Source organism: Hemibagrus wyckioides, linkage group LG22, assembly GCF_019097595.1.
Source record: "Hemibagrus wyckioides isolate EC202008001 linkage group LG22, SWU_Hwy_1.0, whole genome shotgun sequence".
Lineage (NCBI taxonomy): Eukaryota > Metazoa > Chordata > Actinopteri > Siluriformes > Bagridae > Hemibagrus > Hemibagrus wyckioides.
In genome coordinates this window covers 3,094,721-3,118,240 of record NC_080731.1, presented here as the reverse complement: position 1 = coordinate 3,118,240, position 23,520 = coordinate 3,094,721, and the positions used below count along the sequence as shown (strand labels likewise).

Here is a 23,520-nt window from a genome sequence, read left to right as displayed (position 1 = left end):
GGAGAGCCGAGCGCTAGTCACTTCTCGTCTCTTCAGAGTAACTTCCTCTCATGAAGAAGACTTTTTATGGACAGTAAATGATTTTAAAACATTCTGACACTTCTGCTCTTAAACTGAAAAATCCTGTAAAAACATTTCTGGGTCGTTTTTAAAGTCAAACACACGTCTGGAAAAAAACAACCAAATAAAACCAACTAGCACTGACTTTACGTAGAAACCTATTTTTCAACCATAATTAAATAATGTTAATTTATTTCAGAAAATAAAAACAAGGTCTGATGAAACTCATCCAAAAATTTACCAGACTGTAAAATCTGAAAGGAAATAAAATATATTTAAAAAAAATAAATAAATAAAAGAAATGAGATATTTGTGCTAATAATAGCAGATTGCTCCAAGAAAATCAGATTAATTTAAATTTAATTTATTTTTTTTAATAAACAGAAAAAATAACCTAAATAAAATAAATAAATAAAATAAAATAAAATAAAATAAAAACAACAAGATTTTATGAAAGTCATCCAAAAAATTCGCCAGTCTATAAAAATCTGAAAAATGTATAGTTTTTATAAATATACATTTTTTTTTTGACAAAATTAGCAGATTGCTCCAAAAATATTCGGATCAATTTAAATTTTATTTATTTTAATTTTTTTTTTTTTTGGAAAATGGAAAAAAATAACCTTATGTACAGTGACCAAAAAATGAAAATAAAAAAAATGACGATGAAATTTAAGTAAAATTAACTCAATTTAAAGTGTCATTATGTGAGTTTAACTCTATATTGGTGTGATACATTAGTTTACTGCATGTTTATTGTTTATTAATGAAATATAAAAAGAAACAAAAAAAAGTTATTTTTCTGTGGTAAAGTCGTGTGTGTTAGCCATTAGCTGCTGTGAGTTAGCATGTTACCTGTTGGCTTCTCTGCGCGCGGCGATGCTCGCGATGATGACGCTCTCGGGTCTGGGCGTGGCCACGGCTTTAAACGTTCCTCTCCAGAACTTGTCAAAGAGCTGCTTCTCCCCCTGTAGAAGGCTGGCCATGTTCCCGGATGTTCCCGGAGTGATAGCCGAGCCCAAGACTTGACACCGAGCCCAGGAAACCGTTAGTCCAATACACACTGTCTCTGTTTTGCATACACACACTCACACACACTCACACACTCTCACACACACTGAGCTGCAGTACCACGGGAGCTGTCCAAGTTAAGAACCTCGGTCTTTCCGTAAACTCTAATCTTTTCACGGGCACGTTTTAAAATAATATAAAATAAAGGTTTACTTTTCAAATCTGTTAAAATCCTGAAGACGGTTAGAAGGTTGTCACGAGCCACGGGCACTTTGAATTGAATCCTTCACGCGCCGCTCTTCCATCCAAAACGCGTGCGTGCGAGACGCAAGGACCAGCACGCGACTCTCTGGTGGAGCACGAGGAGACAAAGCTCAGTGCCTGGCATGAAAGTGTGTGTGTGCGCGCGAGTGCGTGTGTGTGTGTCTGTGTGAGATGGTGTGTCGCGCGACAGAGTGTGTGCAAGCGTGCGTGCGTGCATGTGTGTACGCGCGCGGACTGAGCGCGAGTGAACAGCTCCGCTGAAGGTGGCTCGTTTTGGGAGGCGCAGCGCGTGACGTTAAAGTGGAGACTGCCAGGACACACACACACAAACACTCTCTCTCTCTCTCTCTCTCTCTCTCTCTCTCCGGTTTGTCTCACTTTATCTCTTCTGCCCTTTTTCATCTTTTCTTCATTTTCTCTTCTGTATCTTTCCATCACTATCCATCTTTCTCTCTCTCCCACTTAATTTTTCTCTTCTATTTCTCTCATATCCTCCCTTTTCCTTCTTTTGTCACAAAACCATTTTTCATTCTCTTTTCTCTTTCCTCCTGGCGTTCTGTCACCACCCCATTTTTCTTTCTCTTCTATTACACTCATTCCTTCTCTCTGTCTTTATAATATCTTCTCTTCTCTTCTCTTCTCTTCTCTTCTCTTCTCTTCTCTTCTCTTCTCTTCTCTTCTCTTCACCTCTTTTCTCTTCTCTTTCTCTATTCTCACCCATCACTCCTCTTTTATCTCAATTATTTTTTCACCTTCCTCTTTCTTTCTTTCTTTCTTTCTTTCTTTCTTTCTTTCTTTCTTTCTTTCTTTCTTTCTTTCTTTCTTTCTTTCTTTCTTTCTTTCTTTCATCAGTCTGTTAACACTCTCTTATTATTTTCTTTTTTGTCCACTACTCTTCTCTCTCATCCCTCATTTTCCTTGTTCTTTTTCACCCAACTCTCTCTCTCTCTCTCTCTGTCTCTCTCTCTCTCTCTCTCTCTCTCTTTCTCTCTTTCTCAGACAAAGCACTGGTTCTTAATCAGCATAACTAAAGGGCTGAGGGTCTGAGGCAGCAGATGGATCCCTGTGTGTGTGTGTGTGCGTGTGTGTGTGTGTGTGTGTGTGTGTGTGTGTGCGTGAGTGATTGTCTTAAAGAGCCCCGAGGCGAAACATTTCCGCCAGCCGAAACCCCGTGACCCTCTTCAGCAAACCACCTGTCACCGGGGCTCAATCCAAAATGGCTGCCTGCTCCCTACATATGTGCACTACACACTATAAAGTATGAACGTTCCTATACACTCTCTCTGTATATATATATATATATATATATATTTGCACCGTATGTACAGCATTGATTCAGGGTCCTATGTTCACTACAAATATTTTAATGCACCAATGAACACAGAGTGTGGAATAAAGTCCACACTACATAGTGCACTTAACCTCCGTTTGGGATCCAGCCATGCTAAACCACCTCAGTGCACCTGTAGGCAAAGTGGAACATCAGGCACAATCGTGTTTATATTAACATTCTCGTTCTAACATGTTATTGTTACTATAGCAACAGCTGGTTGCCAGATCGTACACATTGTCTACAACTTAACGGAAAAATATTTAACTTTCTTAAAGGAAGAACTTTCTGGAAAGAGAAACATCTACATTGTGTCACAACTGAACCTAATTACGTTGCTAGCTTGCGCACAGTGTGCAGTGTTCATACGAATAACTGTATGAGACTAGCGAAGCTTTATCACGAAAATAATGAGGCTGCTAGCTTGAAAATAGCCTTAAAGTTCTTCGTTGGCAGAGTGGGAGTGGAAACAAGACAAAACGGTCAAGAATATCAACATTTACCTCAGATGTGTGGCTCGTTGCTAAGAAAAATAAATGCTACTTTCACTTAGCATTGTGAAGTGCTATGAGCGGAATTCCATATTGAGAGTTTGGGCCGATTTATGTGGAATTTTCTGGAATTATGTGGAAACACACAGTGAATATTTGACAAAAATGGTGCCATAAGGGATACTTTTCCTTACTGGCTACACAGGCGATGTAATAATAGTCTCTTCTCTCTACAGAGAGGACTTTTTATTAAGTAAGTAGCCATAACTGCCGTGAGTTCCTGGCAGCTTAAGCACCTTGGCAGCTGATTATGATGCCAATGCCAGGGATCATTACCGCCTGTTCTATACTACAACCTCGTAACTGACTGCCGAGACCTGCTGGAAGAAATGAAGTGCGAAGACATATTCCTATTTGATTGCCGCTCCGTCTTCTTCTCTAACCGCGGGAAGACGTGAGCACGGCGAGAGTCGTAGCTCTTTACAGTAGCAAATTGTTCCAGTGGAATCTCTCTCTTCAACAATCATCGCCATAGCAACGTAAACCGTACAGCGTGTTTACCGTCACGTTCCACGCAGCCGTTCCGCATTACGCCGCGTCATGAAGGTGTTTTTTCACTGTCAACACGCAGGCAGCTTTATGCATATTTTAACCGTGTGATTTAACGCGTAACGCCGTCGAGCACTTAACGCTGTCGGTAAGTGGAGTCCTCATCAGCGTGCTCCGAATAACGATTACCATGGAGCCCACTCGAATTAAACCAAATGGCAATTCGCAGCGTGTTTGTCTAATCAAGCAATGTGTCACAATTACGCTTTAGTGTGGAATCAGGGCGACAAAAACGTTAGCTGGAATTTAGCAAACAAAAACAATCATGTAATGTTTGTTATATGATATTAAATGTCCACTATATTGCCAAAAGTTTTGGTACTTGATTGTTTTTCAGGGGTTGGGCTCGGCCCCTTAGTTCCAGTGAAAGGAACTCTTAATGCTTCAGCTTCATATCAAGACATTTTGGACAATTTCATGTTTTGTGGTTTGGGGATGACCGCTTCCTGTTCCAACATGACTGCACACCAGTGACCAAAGCAAGGTCCATAAAGACATGGATGAGTGAGTTTGGTGTGGAGGAACTTCACAGAGTCCTGACCTCAACCCCATAGAACACCTTTGGGATGAATTAGAGTGGAGACTGTGAGCCAGACCTTCTCGTCATCACATCAGTGCCTGACCTCACAAATGTACTTCTAGAGGAATGGTCAAAACTTCCCATAAACACACTCCTAAACCTTGTGGAAAGCCTGACCAGAAGAGTTGAAGCTGTTATAGCTGGAAAGGGCGGGACGATTCCATATTACATTCATGTGCATGTATAGGCAGATGTTCCAAAACTTTTGGCAATACAGTGTATACGGAGAAAAAGAATACTACCATAAGGAACAAAATAATGGTGTAGTAAGATTTGTTTTTTTTTTTTGTTTTTTTTAATTCAGGGCAATTCAGGGTCCATTAGCCTAGCATACTTGTAGCTTGTTCACATCACACAATTGTTAGTGGTTTACTCTGTAAATTTAATATACAGGTGGGCAATAAAGAAAAAAAAATATTATCATAATACTAGAGGACATTTTTTGTTAGATATTCATCTTTACTGTCGTTACTATAGCAACAGCTGTAACTTGAGAGCTAGTAAACATAATATAAGACAAAATAATAAATAGAAGAAAAGGAAAAACGTAGAACTTTAAGGAAATGTTTAACAAAGTCAGAAAAAAACAGAGCTCCAACATGAATTTAAAAAAATGTAGATAAAAACTTAACCAGATAAAGAAGGGAAAAAAAGATTCAGTAACTTAGTCAATAAATGACTCTCTGCTGTGAAAAAGACGATAGTCACAGAAAACTCTATCTAAGCGTAATTTATTCATAATTCTACTATAATGATATTAGATTATTAGTGTCCTTAACAGTTAAGGCAGTTTATACTGTACGAGTTTCAAACTAAATATTTAACAAGCATCATATCTAATAGCTTTAATAGCTTTTCATTTTATTTTACTTTTTTTATTTAAACCAGTTCACTTGGAAGTGGTTTCATCAAGAAGCGTTAAAAATTGAACAACTTTTCCTTTTCTGAATATATAAACTAGAATCTATAATTTTATTCTATCAGGTATATTTGGTGGGATGGCTGGAATGCAAATAGGAACTGGAGTATGTTGTATTTCCTGGTTTCTGTGATTTATGTGAATATACAGTATGCTCAGTGACGGAGGAAGGTCAGATGGGAGGCTAAAAATCTAATTCCGATCAATAGCTATTACGGTTGAGCAGTGAATTAGATCGACGTCTCATCGATGGAATAATAACGATGATGATGTGAGGAAAACTAACACACTCATGATTTAAATGATGCTCAGCTGCTGCGTGTATAGCGCTTCCTTCAAAATTTCAGAAAAAGTTGTCAAAAATAGATGGTATTCAGACGTACAGTTTGTTCTCCCATCTGTCTGTATTTATATTGCATGGACGGTGTTGTGTTTAGTTTACTTTTAGTTTCATCTCCAGAGACATTTTACAGAAGAAAAAATAACAGACAGAGTAAATAATCCAGTTGAGGAAATGGATGCAAGTGCAGAATTTTGAAATGTATGAAATGCAAAACAACTACTAAAACTCAGGAACCATGAAACCAGACAGAAAACACGAGGGAAACCACAACGGGATTAAGACTATGGTAGCCATGGCAACACTCAGAAACTCAACAACAACAACAACAACAACAACTCTGAAGCACAGGAATTTATAATATGTGGCTAATCAAGGTGGAAAAATTAGCTACAGGTGCAAGTGATTAGGAGATGCCACGTACTGCTGGTGATGGGAAAGGTAGTTCAGCACCATTTGAGAGATACCATGACACACTGCTGAAGATGTTTCAGGTGTGCGTTGAAAATATCAAGGCAAATGGAGATCAGATCTTGGTGGCGTACCAATGAATTCTTTGCAGTACTGAATTAAATTAGGTAGATACTGAATCAAATGCAGTAGATGCTGAATCAAATGCAGTATGTAATGAATCAAATGTAGTAGGTAATGGATCAAATGAAGACAAAAAACCAAATGCAGTAGATACTGACTCATATGCAGTATGTAATGAATCGAATGTAGTAGGTAATGAATCAAATGAAGAGAAAGAACCAAATGCAGTAGATACTGACTCAAATGTAGTAGGTAATAAATCAAATGTAGTAGGAAGTGAATCAAATGTAGTAGTAAATGAACCAAATGCAGTAGGTACTGAATCAAATACAGTAGATAACGAATCAAATGCAGTAGGAAACAAATCAAATGCAGTAGGTAGTGAATCAAATGCAGTAGGGAATGAATCAAATGGAGTGGGCAGTGAATCAAATACAATAGGTACTGAATCAAATGCAATAGCTAATGAACCAAATGCAGTAGATACTAGTTCAATTGCAGTAGGTATTGAATCAAATGCAGTAGGTAATGAATTTAATGCAGTAGATAATGAATCAAATGCAGTAGGTACTGAATCAATTGCCATAGGTACTGAATCAAATGCAGTAGGTAATGGATCAAATGTAGTAAGAAATGAATCAAATTCAGTAGGTAATGAATCATATGCAGTTATTTGGTTTTGTTGTCCTACAGCCAACAGGATTTGATGGAAGTACTGAAACTGAAAATTTTGTATTTACACTAACATTTTTTCTCAAATCAGATCGACCACATATTCCATTTTATTTAGAGTACAGTATTTTCTAGGTGAACAATTCATAACAAACCACAGCTGTTACTGTGCATCTTTACTTAAAAATGAATTACATAAGCCATACAAATGACTTTTTAAACATAATCACCGAGACGGACAGAGAAACCCAGAGACAGATTTAATGGTGGACAGGCAGAGAAACCCCTCATTAGGATGTGCAGCAGTGAATCTAAGGTAGGCTGAAGCTGTCCGGTTATGATAACACGTCTCGATCCTGTTACTGAAACATTCTCGCATTGCTTTAAACAAGCAGGCTGACCGTCGGCCTTTCGCACACGCATATTTTTGATCTGCCTATCATCCTGTAGCGGGATAAACAGAATCACCTGACACCCCAATCAGTAGTCTATATAGCACATTTATTCTTGGTAATAGAGTAAAATAGAAATTTAACGGGGTGTATCAGCAGTGTCACATAGTGTGTTTGTGTGTGTGTGTGAGAGAGAGACAGAGAGAGAGAGAGAGAGAGAGAGAGAGAGAAAGACATAGACCTGTGCCTAATAATGTTATCAATCTGCAATACTTTTGTATTGTTTCGGGGAGAATAATGAGATCTCAATATGGGACTGAGTGTGTATTATTGAAACCTGAATTGAATGCAACGGGTTTTGGGACTGAATCAAATGCAGTGAGTACTCAATCCAATGCAGTAGGGAATGAATCAAATGTAGTGAGTACTCAATCCAATGCAGTAGGGAATGAATCAAATGTAGTGAGTACTCAATCCAATGCAGTAGGGAATGAATCAAATGCAGAGAGTACTCAATCCAGTGCAGTAGGGAATGAATCAAATGCAGAGAGTACTCAATCCAGTGCAGTAGGGAATGAATCAAATGCAGTGAGTACTCAATCCAATGCAGTAGGGAATGAATCAAATGTAGTGAGTACTCAATCCAATGCAGTAGGGAATGAATCAAATGCAGTGAGTATTCAATCCAATGCAGTAGGGAATGAATCAAATGCCGTGAGTACTCAATCCAGTGCAGTAGGGAATGAATCAAATGTAGTGAGTACTCAATCCAATGCAGTATGGAATGAATCAAATGCAGTGAGTAATCACTCCAATGCAGTAGAGAATGAATCAAATGTCAAAGGTATTAAATTGTATTTTTGTATTCATTGTAACTGAATCAAATGCAGTAGGTACAGAATCGAATGCAGTGAAACTGAACATTTTGGAGTGAGTACTGAATTGAATGCTGAAGGTACTACATTATATGCAGTAGGTACTGAATCAAACACAGTAGGTACTGAATTGAATGCAGTGGGTGTTGGGTACTGAATCGAATGAAGTATACACTGAATTGTATTTAATAAATAAATCGAATGCAGTAAATATTGAATCAAATGCAATGAGTACTGAATCCAGTGCTGTAGGTACTAAATCGTATGCAGTGGGACCTGAATCGAATGCTGTAGGTATTAAATTGTACGCAGTAGGTAGAAAATCCAATACAGTAGATACTGAATTGAATGCAGTGGGCATTGGATACTGAATCATAAGCAGTAACTACTGAATTGAATACAGTGAGTTCTGAATCGTATGCCGTAGGTACTGAATCAAATGCAGTGAGTAGTAAATCTAATGCAGTAGGTTAGTAGGTACTGAATCAAATGCCATCGGTGTTAAATTGTATGCAATCAAATGCAGAAGGTATTGAATTGAATACAGTATTTATTGGGTACTGAACTGAATGCTGTAGGCACTAAATCGTATGCAGTAGGTACCAAATCACATGCAGCAGGTACTGAATTGAATGCACTGGGTGTTGGGTACTAAATCGTATGAAGTAGGCACTGAATTGAATACATAGGAATTGAATTGAATGCAGTGGGTATTGGGTACTGAATCGAATGCCGTAGGTACTAAATCATATGCAGTATGTACTGAATCAAATACAGTAGGTACTGGATCAATTGCAGTAGGTACTGAATTGAATGAAGTGGGTGTTGGGTATTGAATTGAATGCTGTAGGTACTAAATCAAATGCAGTGTGTACTGAATCGAATGCAGTGAGTACTGAATCGAATGCAGTGTGTACTGAATTGAATGCAGTGAGTACTGAATTGAATGCAATGTGTATTGAATCGAATGCATTAAGTACTGAAACAAATGCAATGAGTACTGAATTGAATGCAGTGAGTACTGAATAGAATGCAATGTGTACTGAATTGAATGCAGTGACTACTGAATCGAATGCAATGTTTACTGAATCAAACGCAGTGTGTACTGAATCAAAAGCAGTGTTTACTGAATTGAATGCAGTGTACTGAATCGAATGCAGTGTGTACTGAATCGAATGAATGTGTCCTGCTGCAGTCTTACCTAAACTAGCTAAACTGATCCAGTTTCTTATTGATTAAGTACATTTAATTTAAGCTCTTCTCTGGACATGCCAGAGATAAGTCCTCATATTGATCGTATGTCCTTCAGAGAGCAGACCTGACTGGACATGAAAAATGACACATTACAAAAAACAAGACATATTTTCCCCCATGTCCATGATGGTGTACTGAGTTAATGCAGACTCTCATCGCGAGGGTGCTAGCGCTTTTCTCTTCATTCATCTCCATACAAAACCTGAGCGTAAGCACGTAACCGGCCAGTCATGTGGTTTTCCGCGTAATTCCAGCAGTCTCCACGTCGAGAGGCCTGTCATACATCCCAGACACCAATAAACCGCCATTACAGCATCTTTCTGCTGATGAGAGCCTGCAAAAGATGCATCTCCATTTCTGTTTAATTTGCTAAACGCATCACCTTCTCCGTTCTGGCAGCTGAGAGATGAAAGGCTTTTTTTCTTCTATCAGCCGTGTACACGTGCCTTCACGTTAACTCATTTCTCTGTCCTAAGTGATATTTATTCACGCATGATGTAAATCAACAGAGTGCGCCAGTGTAAACAGTGTCAGCAGCTCAATTTGATTTTATGCCAAGCTGGATCGAGATCTATCTCCCGTTCCTCCCGCCGCATTCGCACTGTCCAGAACGCAATTAATTTAGCGAGAATTAGCTTGGATGACAGTAATTACGCACATGATTAAATCGATGTGGGCGAGACAGAGCCAGTGTGTGTCTTTGTCCACGTCCTTTAACACCGATCCCGCCGATTCGGATCCTGACCACAGACAGGCGGCCGACGTCCACGGACGGTTTATCAGTAATGGGTCATCTTCGTCTTCAACGCTAACGATGATCTCTGTCAAAGCGAGCAAATTAAATGAGAACTGAAGGCAATTAGCTAATGAACTGAATTATAGGTTCTGATTAATTCAGTTACTATATAACCATGACCACGTTTCTATTGGACATCATCAGACTGACTGGCCAGAAGCAGGGTGTTGATGCATTTCCTATATCAGCAGCTCCGTCTCTAGTGCAGCTGCTCATCACAGTTATGTGGTTGCTGTAGTAACAGGACTCCACCTACACGGACTCAAAAAGACGTCCATCTTCAATATGGTGAAGTTTTCAAGGAGATGTTTATTTTAAATCTTACAGAAGGAGTCTCCAGTTTCAGAGTAACACTCAAGGGCTATTCACACAGAGCTTCTCTCTCTCTCTCTCTTTCTTTCTTTCTTTCTTTCTTTCTTTCTTTCTTTCTTTCTTTCTTCATTTTAGTTCTTTCTTTCTTTCTTTCTTTCTTTCTTTCTTTCTTTCTTTCTTTCTTCATTTTTAGTTCTTTCTTTCTTTCTTTCTTTCTTTCTTTTTAGTCCTTGTCTGTCTTTTCTTTCTTTCTTTCTTTCTTTCTTTCTTTCTTTCTTCCTCGCAGGAAACACGGGCGAGTTGCGAGCACTCTTCTGTATTTAACAGTATTTTAAGAGCGCTCAGTTCAGCTCAGAGCAGGTCTCACATATATCACACGGCTCTGCAGAGATGTTGTTAATTGTCAGGCCGTTCTCAGTTACGCCCCCGAGCTGAATAAAATGGAAATTTTGTTGTCTGCAGCTGTGATTTTTTTTTTAATAGTCATCCAATTACAAGCTGTTGGGCTTCATTTACTATCCCGTCTGTATGAAAGTTTCCAAATTCAATTAGTAAAAGTGCTGAACATGACGACTTCATGAAGGCACCAGGAACGGCTCGCTCGCCGCCGAGTTGTTGCGCTACTGCTTTTTTTGCGGATTGCAAAGCGTGCACTTTTGTCGACTGGAGGGAAAAATGCTTTATTAAGGATCATTGGGTTTTAGCTGATCTGTACAAATAGAACTGTCTATTTTTTTTTCTGATGATCAACAGATGCTGACGCCGAGTCGAGATTACCCAGTTCGCTTTCCAGTGTTTGTATAATTACGCATATGTTTCCCTGAGGTTGTATCTCGTCTTAATATTCTGTTCATTAGTTTGTGTAAAAAAAATGAGGGGGTGAGAGTTTGACTCTTTGTATTTTATCCAGTGCCTCAGCTAAAATGTTCGGTTAAAGTGACTGTGAAATGGAGTGTGGTTGAAATAATATAATTGAAATTTTCAATAACTCAGGCTGCCCTTGGGGGCGTGTCCTGATTTGCATTCAGTGTGTTAAATAATCCCTAGAAGCTTCTGTTCTCACCCAAGCTCATAAACACAAACCTCACTGGATGTTGGAGTAAGTAAGGTTAATATATAAACTATAAAACCCTTGGGGTTGTGCTGTGTAGGGAAAATAGGCAACAGTAGCATGATGGAGAGACAGCTGCGAGTCTGAGTCTGACCTGTAACCTGTTGTTGTTGTGGTTTTGTTAAGTTTAATTCACAAAGCCTGAAGCCCTGGGAAAGTTCTACCTTCCTCCTGAGTCCTGAGTCTTCACCCTCATAACACCCCAGGGTTTTACAGTGGTGCAGAAACCCAGGAAACAGGAATGAGTCTGACTCCAAATCAAATCCCTCAGCTTACAACACCAAATTAACACCAGACTAACAACAAACCAACACCAGACCAAAACAAGACCAACACCAGACCAACACAAGACCAACACCAAAGCAAAACCAGACCAACACCAGACCAAAACCAAACTAGCACTAAACCAACACCAGGCCGACACCAGACAAACATCAAACCAACACCAGACTAACACCAAACCAATACCGACACCAAACCAACACCAGACCAACACCAAACCAACACCAACATCAGACCAACACCAACACCAAACCAACACCAGACCAACACCAAACCAACACCAACATCAGACCAACACCAACACCAAACCAACACCAGACCAACACCAAACCAACACCAACATCAGACCAACACCAAACCAACACCAGACCAACACCAAACCAACACCAACATCAGACCAACACCAAACCAACACCAGACCAACACCAAACCAACAACAACATCAGACCAACACCAACACCAAACCAACACCAACATCAGACCAACACCAACACCAAACCAACACCAGACCAACACCAAACCAACACCAACATCAGACCAACACCAACACCAAACCAACACCAGACCAACACCAAACCAACACCAGGCACTCCTCAACCTGTGCAATGAGCAGCTGCTGCACTCTGAAACATTTCTTTCTGTCTTTCTTTCTTTCATTCTTTACTTGTAGTCTCTTTCTTTCTTTCTTTCTTTCTTTCTTTCTTTCTTTCTTTCTTTCTTTCTTTCTTTCTTTCTTTCATTCTTTACTTGTAGTCTCTTTCTTTCTTTCTTTCTTTCTTTCTTTCTTTCTTTCTTTACTTGTAGTCTCTTTCTTTCTTTCTTTCATTCTTTCATTCTTTACTTGTAGTCTCTTTCTTTCTTTCTTTCTTTCTTTCTTTCTTTCTTTACTTGTAGTCTCTTTCTTTCTTTCTTTTTTTACTTTTAGTATCTTTATAGTATCTTAGCACTCAACAGAAACTAAAAGCAAAAACTAACTATGTAACTACATCTCTAGTCATAATCGTAGCCTTATCAGAGTTAAAAGAAGAAAAAGAAATTTCCACAGCTTTTCTGATCTCATGTTTCTCAGTCTGTTTGTCGCTGGTGGTCTTTGCTCTGCACCAGTACAATAAATCACTGTATCCTGAGCAGATTTCACATTGATTAAACCTCCTACTACACCAACAAACCCTTGTCTTCATTTTATTATCCAGAGAACGAGGCGGTTTCCTCCTCTCCAGCATGTCATTTAAACCGCTAGCCTCGTCCTCTGCTGTCCAACTCTGAGCCTCTTCCCTGCTGTCTGACTGTGAAACTCCTCCTCCTCTGTCCGACTCTGAGCCTCGTCCCTGCTGTCCGACTCTGAGCCTCGTCCTCTGCTGTCCGAATCTTAGCCTCCTCCTCTGCTGTCCGACTCTGAGCCTCGTCCCTGCTGTCCGACTCTGAGCCACCTCCTCCGCTGTCCGACTCTGGGCTTTGTCCATGCTGTCTGAATCTGAGCTTCGTCCTCTGCTGTCCGACTCTGAGCCTCATCCCTGCTGTCCGACTCTGAGCCTCCTCCTCTGCTGTCTGACTCTGATCTTCGTCCCTGCTGTGTGAATCTGAGCCTCGTCCTCTGCTGTCCGACTCTGAGCCTCGTCCCTGCTGTCCAACTCTGAGCCTCCTCCTCCGCTGTCCGACTCTGAGCTTCGTCCCTGCTGTCTGAATCTGAGCCTCATCCTCTGCTGTCCGACTCTGAGCCTCGTCCCTGCTGTCCGACTCTGAGCCTCCTCCTCCGCTGTCTGACTCTGAGCTTCGTCCCTGCTGTCTGAATCTGAGCCTCGTCCTCTGCTGTCCGACTCTGAGCCTTGTCCCTGCTGTCCATCTCTGAGCCTCCTCCTCTGCTGTCCGAATCTGAAGTTCATCCCTGCTGTCCGACTCTGAGCCTCCTCCTCTGCTGTCCAACTCTGATCTTTGTCCCTGCTGTCCGATTCTGAGCCTCGTCCCTGCTGTCCGACTCTGGGCTTTGTCCATGCTGTCTGAATCTGAGCTTCGTCCTCTGCTGTCCGACTCTGAGCCTCATCCCTGCTGTCCAACTCTGAGCCTCCTCCTCCGCTGTCCGACTCTGAGCTTCGTCCCTGCTGTCTGAATCTGAGCCTCATCCTCTGCTGTCCGACTCTGAGCCTCGTCCCTGCTGTCCAACTCTGAGCCTCCTCCTCCGCTGTCCGACTCTGAGCTTCGTCCCTGCTGTCTGAATCTGAGCCCCGTCCTCTGCTGTCCGACTCTGAGCCTCGTCCCTGCTGTCCGACTCTGAGCCTCCTCCTCCGCTGTCCGACTCTGAGCTTCGTCCCTGCTGTCTGAATCTGAGCCTCGTCCTCTGCTGTCCGACTCTGAGCCTTGTCCCTGCTGTCCATCTCTGAGCCTCCTCCTCTGCTGTCCGAATCTGAAGTTCATCCCTGCTGTCCGACTCTGAGCCTCATCCTCTGCTGTCCAACTCTGATCTTTGTCCCTGCTGTCCGATTCTGAGCCTCGTCCCTGCTGTCCGACTCTGAGCCTCGTCCCTGCTGTCCGACTCTGAGCCTCCTCCTCTGCTGTCCGACTCTGAGCCTCGTCCCTGCTGTCCAACTCTGAGCCTCGTCCCTGCTGTCTGACTCTGAGCCTCGTCCCTGCTGTGTCCTGTTTGTTGTGACTTTTTTTGTAGCATGGTTACTTGTTAATTAAAAAACTACTGCCAGCTTTTTACAGCACGGCTCTCAGGGACAATGTTCAAGATGAGTGTATGATAATTGTGATGTACTTTTGGATCTTGTAGTCAGCATTTACCAAAATATTACACTCATATACAGCAAACTACCTACATGGACATAGTGTACTTGCCCCAATTTAGCTTAGAGTTTTAGCGTACTCCAAGGGTGTGAATTTGGTTTAAAGAAACCTTTCTTTTCCATCAAAGCTTCCTGTCACCTCAGAAAACTTAGATACCCATCAACAGAATAATCTAAAATAAATCCACTTCATCTGTCAACAGAAAAAAGCAGGACTTGACGTCCAGCACGAACAACCATGATGTTTATGATGATAATAATGTAAACTTTTACAGTAAAATGTAGCTAACATAACACAAGGCTGTTTTTTTGGCTAACTTCTTATATTGTTCAGTGAATTAGCTAGCTAGCTACAATATATGTTGTTAGCTAGATTACATCATATCATACTTCCTCTTTCGGAGTATTATCGAGTATTATCGAAGACACACAGAAGTAATCAAGCACTGTGGTGTGAGGTAATAGTTGGGCCATACCAACTTGTGCAACAGAGGGGGGACTTTTTATCTTTATCACAATCAATAAAAACAACTAGGATGCTACAAAATAATTTACTCCTACATACGGTTTCACCTGATCATGATCTGATTACCTGAAAAAAATAATTTAAAAAGCGATTTCTGGCGGTTTAATGTGTATCAGAATACTGAGAATAGCTGAAGCCCTATTTGGATGGTATTAAATTTACACTGGAAGCTGCAGGATTTCCTGGTGGTTTTAGTCTCTTTCTCTTTCTTTCTTTCTTTCTTTCTTTCTTTCTTTCTTTCTTTCTTTCTTTCTTTCTTATTAGTCCTTTTATGTCTTATTTCTTTCTTCGCTTTTAGTTCCTTCTTTCTTTCTTTCTTTCTTTCTTTCTTTCTTCATTTTCAGTTCTTTCTTCTTTCTTTCTTTCTTTCTTTCTTTCTTTCTTTCTTTCTTTCTTTCTTTCTTTCTTTCTTTCTTTCTTCATTTTCAGTTCTTTCTTCTTTCTTTCTTTCTTTCTTTCTTTATTAAATTACAACTTGAAGATATATATAAAATTTATAATACAAATTTATATTGGAAGTTGCACTATTTCCTGGTGTTACTCTGAAAAGGTTATTTCCATCCAGGTCATCCATGGCAGTGTGTCTTCTCCTCCTCTTCTTCTTCCCCAGAGAAAATTACAGACCAATTTACCTTCAATTTCTTTTTTTTTGGCCCAGAGAGACAACACTATAATTTTTCAGGTAGAGATTCTGCCTCTGCTGTTTCCTGCTGTTTAGTCGTCTAGCATATGATCCGTATTAAAAGTCTGAGAAACCGAACCACTTTATATATCACATCAACCACTTTACCATCGAAAACTGTCAAATAAATCAATCTGATGATAAACGTTCTCTTTATTCAAACCTCTAATGCAGATAAAACACACCATTGTGTGCGAAGCAACGAAAAAGCAATAAAAAGCAGCGAAAAGCTCATCCAGCTTCCACTTAATTGCTGTGATCCAGATGTGAGTTTTATCTCAAACCTGATGTGTGAAAATGTAATTACAGACATTACACAAAAAGTGCCATCCTGTCTAAATAGGGATTTGCAGGAAAAGTGCAAAATCTAGAACCCATAAGAGTTCTGCGGTCGTGTTTCCAATGGTTTAGGAAGCTGAGAACTGTCCAAAGAAGCAGGGAAAGTGTTTAGACAAGCTTATAAGCATATACGTTTTTTATTCTAAGGGGAAAAAAAACTATTTTTTTTGGGTTGTCATCATTGAAAGTGATTAAACAAGCTTTAATCTAAGATTAATCTAAGAAATGTGAAATCTAGAACCCTTGAGAGCTCAGGAGAAACCCGAAAACTGAGTGTTCTAAGTAGAACCCAGTTACCAATCTAAGAACCCTGAACTATCCCAAGAACCCTTGAATGTGGCATGACTTAAACATTTATACAATCACATTACCTTGTACTATTTTAATCTTAGGAAGAAATTTCAATCTAGAACCCGTAAGAGATTTAGGTTGGACCTCTGGTAGAACCCCAAACCTGAGTGTTCCAAGCTGAACCCAAGCTAAGAACCTCTGTGTTCTAAGTAGAACCCAGTTAGCAATGTAAGAACCCTGAACTATTCTAAGAGCCTTTGCATGTGGCGTTACTTTTTATTTGTTTGTACAATCTCATGATCTTGCAGTATTTTAATTTACAAGTTTAAATCTAGAACCTTTAGGTTGTACTTCTGGTAGAACCCTAAACCTGGTTGTTCTAATAGATCCCATTTAGCAAGCTAAATTCCCCTAACTAATACTCAAGCCATTGAGTTTGTCTGTTCAAGCTTATTGGTTTATGCTGTTTAAGACAACTAATCTAGAGAAACTCTAAAGAGTGTTTGTTCATCCCTCTGTAGGAACCTCAAAATTGAGTGCTAGGTAGGAGGCTTAGAAAGGAACCCCAGGAACCTTTAAATGATCTTGTTATTGTATTCAGTTTTATTCTTAGACAAATTTGTTAATCCAGAATTCTTAAGAGCTTTAACAACCCTAAAGCTAAGTATTCCAAGTGGAACCCATTTGGGAAGCTAAGAACCCATAACTATCCCAAGAACCCATTGCGGAACCTTTGAAGGGCTTTAGCTGAATGTGTAGATCTATCTAACACTGTTTTAATTCCCCACTAATTAGCTTTCAAGCTAAACTATGGCACAGTTTTAATTGAAGTTGCTTATTAAAATAAGAGCTCGAACATTTGGGTTCCATCTCTGGTCTCCTCCTACCCTGATAACACGAGCGACTCGGTTCTCAGATGGTAACAACTCTGAAAGAGAGCAGTCAGAAAGGACAAGGTTAGGAGAGACAGTCACGTCCGCTCTGATTAGCCTGGTGTCAGTGGGATTGTGCTGGAGGATCTCCAGGCTGAGACGGAGAAAGACGGAGCTGACGATCTCTGCCTGAGGGACACCACATAATGTTCATCAGTAATGATGGTAGCGTCTCTAAGTTACGCTAATGGCTGCACTTCACTTGATTCAGAGAGACAGTGGCTGGGTTTGAGGTCACGGTGCTGGTCTTTATGTAAGAGTTGCACATGGAACTGGATGTGAGCAGAGAAATAAAGAAAGAGAGCGAGAAAATGTACAAACTTTAATTCCGACTTCCGGAGGATTCCCAGGATTCCTGAGGGATCTTAATAACGAGCGCTTGTTTTTCTCAGAGGCGCTTAAATGTATTATTGGGGATTTGTAAATGTTTGATGTTTAAATGTATACATGTACTTCAGAATATCAGGGATCTGTAATGTCCAAGGTTAGTGTGTGTGTGTGTGTGTGGATACTATACAGAACAGCTTGTACACACTGACCCTTTCAGTTTAAGGTCTAGGACCCAACACACACACACACACACACACACACACACTGCATTGATTTCTTTATTAAGACCAAGTCAGGAACAACATCTTACTCTGTGACTCCTGATCACTTCAAGCAATTAGCGATTGTTTGCGCTTTTTGCGATTGTGTGTGTGTGTGTGTGTGTGTGTGTGTGTGTGTCCTAGACCTAAAACTACACAGCTGTTCTAAAAATACATCAGTTCTCAGAACACCAGATAGACAAACAGACAGACAGACAGACAGAAAGAGAGATAGAGAGCATGCCAATACTTTTAGAGCCAATTAGATAGATAGATAGATAGATAGATAGATAGATAGATAGATAGATAGATAGATAGATAGATAGATAGATAGATAGATAGACAGATAGACAGAAGAAAAAGAAAGATTTTCCAAGAATAAGTTCAGTGTTTTTCAGAAGCAGACCCAGTGAGGGAGTAGGCGATGATCATCTCATTCAATCTTGCCAAAATAAATAGACTCTCTGAGGTCAATTATCAGAAAACACACACACACAAACACACACACACAAACACACACACACACTTTATTAACCCCTACAGGGAAAGACAGATGAGCTCCTTGTGAGAACGTTCACTCCTGAAAGTGTGCGTTTAACATTTAACGCTCGCTCCAGTCTGCGCATCAGCCACATGACACCACATCCACACGTTTCTCACAACAACATCTGTGCCGTGACACACGTCTGAATCCGCTGCCATTTTTAGAAAATCAAAAAATAAATCTTCTTGCTGCCTAACTGGGGAAAACAATTTATTAATGCGATGATAATAATAATTATTTATTTATTTATAACAGTTTCTTGTGTTATTGTACAGTTAGATCAATTCAATTCAGTTTTATTTGTATAGTGCTTTCAACAATGGACATTCTCTCAAAGCAGCTTTACAGAACATAAAATAATCAAGCATGTGATGAAGGAGAGTTAATGTCTCTTCCATGCAGTTGATTATTTTCCAATACCGGCATGTCCTGCAGGAAGTGATGTATGCCTCAGGAATTAAAATAATCATCATACATTTCATTCGTCACACAAGTCCTTGTCTGAGTCGTTGCTACAGAAACATTAACATCCTATTTATATAATCCAGCAATTTGCAGATGATTCAACATCTTCTGACTAATCAGGATCGAGGATTCATCAGCACTGTGGTATAAATATAAACATGTTCCTCATCAGAAACTCCAACAAAAGTCCAAAGAGAAGAAAACATTGCTTTAGCTTCTGTATGAAAAGAAAGTGAAAAGTCGATCAGCGTCATCGGAGCCATCGAGATGCGAGAGGTTATTTTCCCCCACACCGATGGGGATATTTTAGTGTCCTCTATTCATCTGTTTAACTCTCGGTCTCCATCACATCACAGGATGTGAGGTGTAATGATGGAACGAAGACATCCTGTTTTCAATTCAGTGCTTTTGAAAAACATAAGTGATTTTTTTTTCCCTTTTAGGTCAGCGCACTTCATCCTGATTCAAGCTTGCCTCGCTTAAATCTTTTTGTCCTGATGGAAAAGAACAAGGGCAATAAGTGCCCTGTCTCTCTCGCTGAATGCAAACGAGGGCATAAAAGACATTCACGCTGCTTTCAGTGGTGGAAAACGTGTGCAATAATAGAGCATGCCATCATCACCTTATTAGCTGCTGAGCCACTGACTGTGAGGCCAGGGGGTGAACTGTGGGACTTTTCACTCCCTAGAGAGAAGCCAGAGATGGACAGAGAGGGAGAGAGAATGTATCAGAAAAGAAAAAGACGATTATAAGTAACAGAGGGATAACAAAACAGTTTGAGATGGAAAAATAGACAAACTGTTACATTAAAAGCTCTTTACTGAATCTTTATTTCAGACGTTTAACATCTGAATCCCTATTAAAAAATATTCACCAATTAGAGCATCACTGCCTCAATGGTTAAGGCTCTGTGTTACTCTTCAGAAGGTTGGGATCAAGCCCCAGCTGTACCAAGCTGCCCATGTTGGGCCCTTGAGCAAGGTCCTTAAACCCATGGCTGACCCCTGTGCTCTGACTCCAGCTTCCTAACAAGCTGTGAGATCTGAAGAAAAGAATTGTGCTGTGCTGTATATATATGTGAGGCTTCTTCTTCTGAAACAAAATTCTAACCCCGAGTAATAAAGAGAGAGAGAGAGAGAGAGAGAGAGAGAGAGAGAGGTTTTGCTCGTTATAAAACTAATAACATTTCAAGGGTTGAAACCAAGCAGAATCAAAAAGGCTTAATGACTAAACCCCAGGTCATTCATGGACTTCTACTGACACTTGATTTACTGGGAAAACTTGTTAGTATTTTGTTGAGTGAGACACAGAGAGAGTGAAAGAGAAAGAGAGAGAGAGACATCAATATTTATTGAGTGCACAGTTCCTGCAGGTCTTGCCTCATCTTGTGGCTCTAAGTGTAATGTTAATATGGATATTAAGCAGCGACGGCTATGGGGACGCCTACAGAGACCAGAACGAAATCTGTCAGTTCACACTTTCCATAACCACTGTGTGAATGCACAGATTTAGTTCTGTTTAACTGCCCTTACAAATATCGCTGCCTGGTGAGGTAACTATGAGATCACTATGAGGTAACTTTGGGATCTTTGAGAGGTAACTATGAGATCACTATGAGGTAACTTTGGGATCTTTGAGAGGTAACTATGAGATCACTATGAGGTAACTTTGGGATCTTTGAGAGGTAACTATGAGATCACTATGAGGTAACTTTGGGATCTTTGAGAGGTAACTATGAGATCACTATGAGGTAACTTTTGGATCATTGTGAGGTAACTATGAGATCACTATGAGGTAACTTTGGGATCACTGTGAGGTAACTGAGATCACTATGAGGTAACTGTGGGATCATTGTGAGGTAACTATGAGATCACTATGAGGTAACTGTGAGATCAATATGAGGTAACTATAAGATCACTATAAGGTATCTGGGAACTATGAGATCACTATGAGGTAACTTTTGGATCATTGTGAGGTAACTATGAGATCACTATGAGGTAACTGTGGGATCATTGTGAGGTAACTATGAGATCACTATGAGGTAACTGTGAGATCACTATGAGGTAACTTTGGGATCACTGTGAGGTATCTGGGAACTATGTGATCACTATGAGGTAACTTTTGGATCATTGTGAGGTAACTATGAGATCACTATGAGGTAACTTTGGGAACTATGAGATCACTATGAGGTAACTTTTGGATCATTGTGAAGTAACTGAGATCACTATGAGGTAACTTTGGGAACTATGAGATCACTACAAGGTAACTTTGGGATCTTTGAGAGGTAACTATGAGATCACTATGAGGTAACTTTTGGATCCTTGTGAGGTAACTATGAGATCACTGTGAGGTAACAGATCACTATGAGGTAACTGTGGGATCATTGTGAGGTAACTATGAGATCACTATGAGGTAAGTATGAGATCACTTTGAGGTAACTATAAGATCACTATGAGGTAACTTTTGGATCCTTGTGAGCTAACTATGATATCGCTATGAGGTAACTATAAGATCACTATGAGGTAACTATCAGATCACTATGAGGTAACTATGAGATCACTATGAGGTAACTATGAGATCACTATGAGGTAACTTTTGGATCCTTGTGAGGTAACTATGAGATCACTATGAGGCAACTATGATGTCACAGTGAGGTAACTATGAGATCACTATGAGGCAACTATGATGTCACAGTGAGGTAACTATAAGATCACTATGAGGTAACTGGGAACTATGAGATCACTATAAGGTAACTTTAGGATCACTATGAGGTATCTATGAGATCACTATGAGATAACTATGAAGTAACTTAGGGATTATTGTGCGGTAACTTTTTGATCACTATGAGGTAACTATGAGATCACTATGAGGTATCTTTGGAATCGGTGTGAGGTAACTATGAGATCACTATGAGGTAACTCTGTACAGTGATTTGCAATCACTGTTAAGTAACTATTAGATCACTGTGAGGTAACTATGGCATGACTATGAGGTAACTTTCTGATCATTGTGAGGTGATTTGAGATCACTGTGAGGTAATTATGGCATTACTGTAAGGTAAGTAATCACTAGTAGAATCACTATTTGGCAAGGGTATATATGAGGGAAATGTTGTACAATGGTGTAACTAGGGGATAAATACTGGGTTATTATGGGATAGCAGCAAATCCCATAATCCCAGCAGATGGAGATTCAGTGTAACAGCTATGCAAGGAATTTAATGCAAGTGTGACCTCACAGCACAGTTTACTCACTAGTTGGTCAACTCTGGAAATTGGGAAAGAAAAAACACATATCTAAACCTGTATATACCAATAAACTGACCAGGTCATGTCCATTTTCTTCAGCGTATTTAAAATAACTCGGATTGTTGACTGAGCCAGTACTTTTTGTGAGTGTTAAATTATTTTATACATGTAAACATGCTCAACAACTTTTTCTCTCACAACAAAGAGGCATGGAGCTAAAATGCACAAATTGCTGAAGTTACTGCTGTGGATCCGACAGTGAGAACAGACAAGTCCCTAATCCTAATGAGGATCTTAATTAGAAGCTCTGTTCAAGCGAGTGTCTTTGCACAGCAGAAACTGATGAGGTGACCAAGTGAAAAGTGGAGGGAAAAAAAACTTGCCAGTGTGTCTCCTCTTCCTCTTATGAGACAGCGGAGAGCTAATTAGGGCTTAAAATTTGTCTTTTTGAAGATTCACACGCTGGCAGCAATTGCTGATGGTGAGAAATGATTTTGCTCTGTCTCGCAAGTCAATGTCAGATCTGCTTTCATCCTCCATCACTCCCTCCATCGGTGCGTGGGCGTATTTTGACCCGATGAAGATGATGATGTTATTGTGTACACTGGATTTATATACAAATAAAATGGATACTGAAGGTTATTAGGAAAATTATAAATAAAATCTAGGTTTATATGAATAGAGACTTATTTAGCAAATATTGTCACATATTTTAAAATAAAATGGATTCCATCTATGATCCCTGATTTTTTTTTATTGGAGTGTTTTAATTAAATTAAATTTTATTGATTTATTTAACTTAATGTAAGCATGATTTTTTTTTAAAGATGGCACAAATAAATAATTAGAAAACACAATTTCCAGATATAGTTATGTTTATTCATGCTATGTAACAAAAAACTTTCTTGTTCTGGTTCTTTTTCTGGTTGGTGTCTATGACAGCCCATTGAACCTATTGTTTTGTAAAAAGCTGTGAAATTTGGTACACTGATTAGATCAGGTCTAAGAAATATTCTGACCAAATTTGGGCCAATTGATGGCAACGTTATAGAGCCACCATTGGATCAAATCTTAGCCAAAATTGGGGGTGCATTTTTTTCAATTTCCACCTAATTAGATTTTTCACCATGTTGGGTTTTACCAGGGTTTTCATGCTACAAATTCTCCTATAAATTCTGTCAAATAATCACCAAATTCCGACCGTCATCTGATGAAATGTACGGGCCAACCCATCAAACAACAGAACCACTAAACAACAACTGAGGCTGTTGACCTAAAAGTTGGTAAA

The 23,520-nt window shown here is 39.8% G+C and overlaps 1 protein-coding gene across 1 annotated transcript in view; it reads right to left on the bottom strand.

The window, feature by feature from the left end:
* Positions 1 to 1,953, bottom strand: part of srrm4 (serine/arginine repetitive matrix 4) — an 81,590-nt gene extending 79,637 nt beyond the window's left edge. Inside the window, exon 1 of the mRNA XM_058375713.1 lies at positions 916 to 1,953. Coding sequence (XP_058231696.1) covers positions 916 to 1,046 — 131 coding nt within the window. The 5' untranslated portion in view covers positions 1,047 to 1,953. The remainder of the gene's footprint in view (positions 1 to 915) is intronic.
* Positions 1,954 to 23,520: the final 21,567 nt, after the last annotated feature.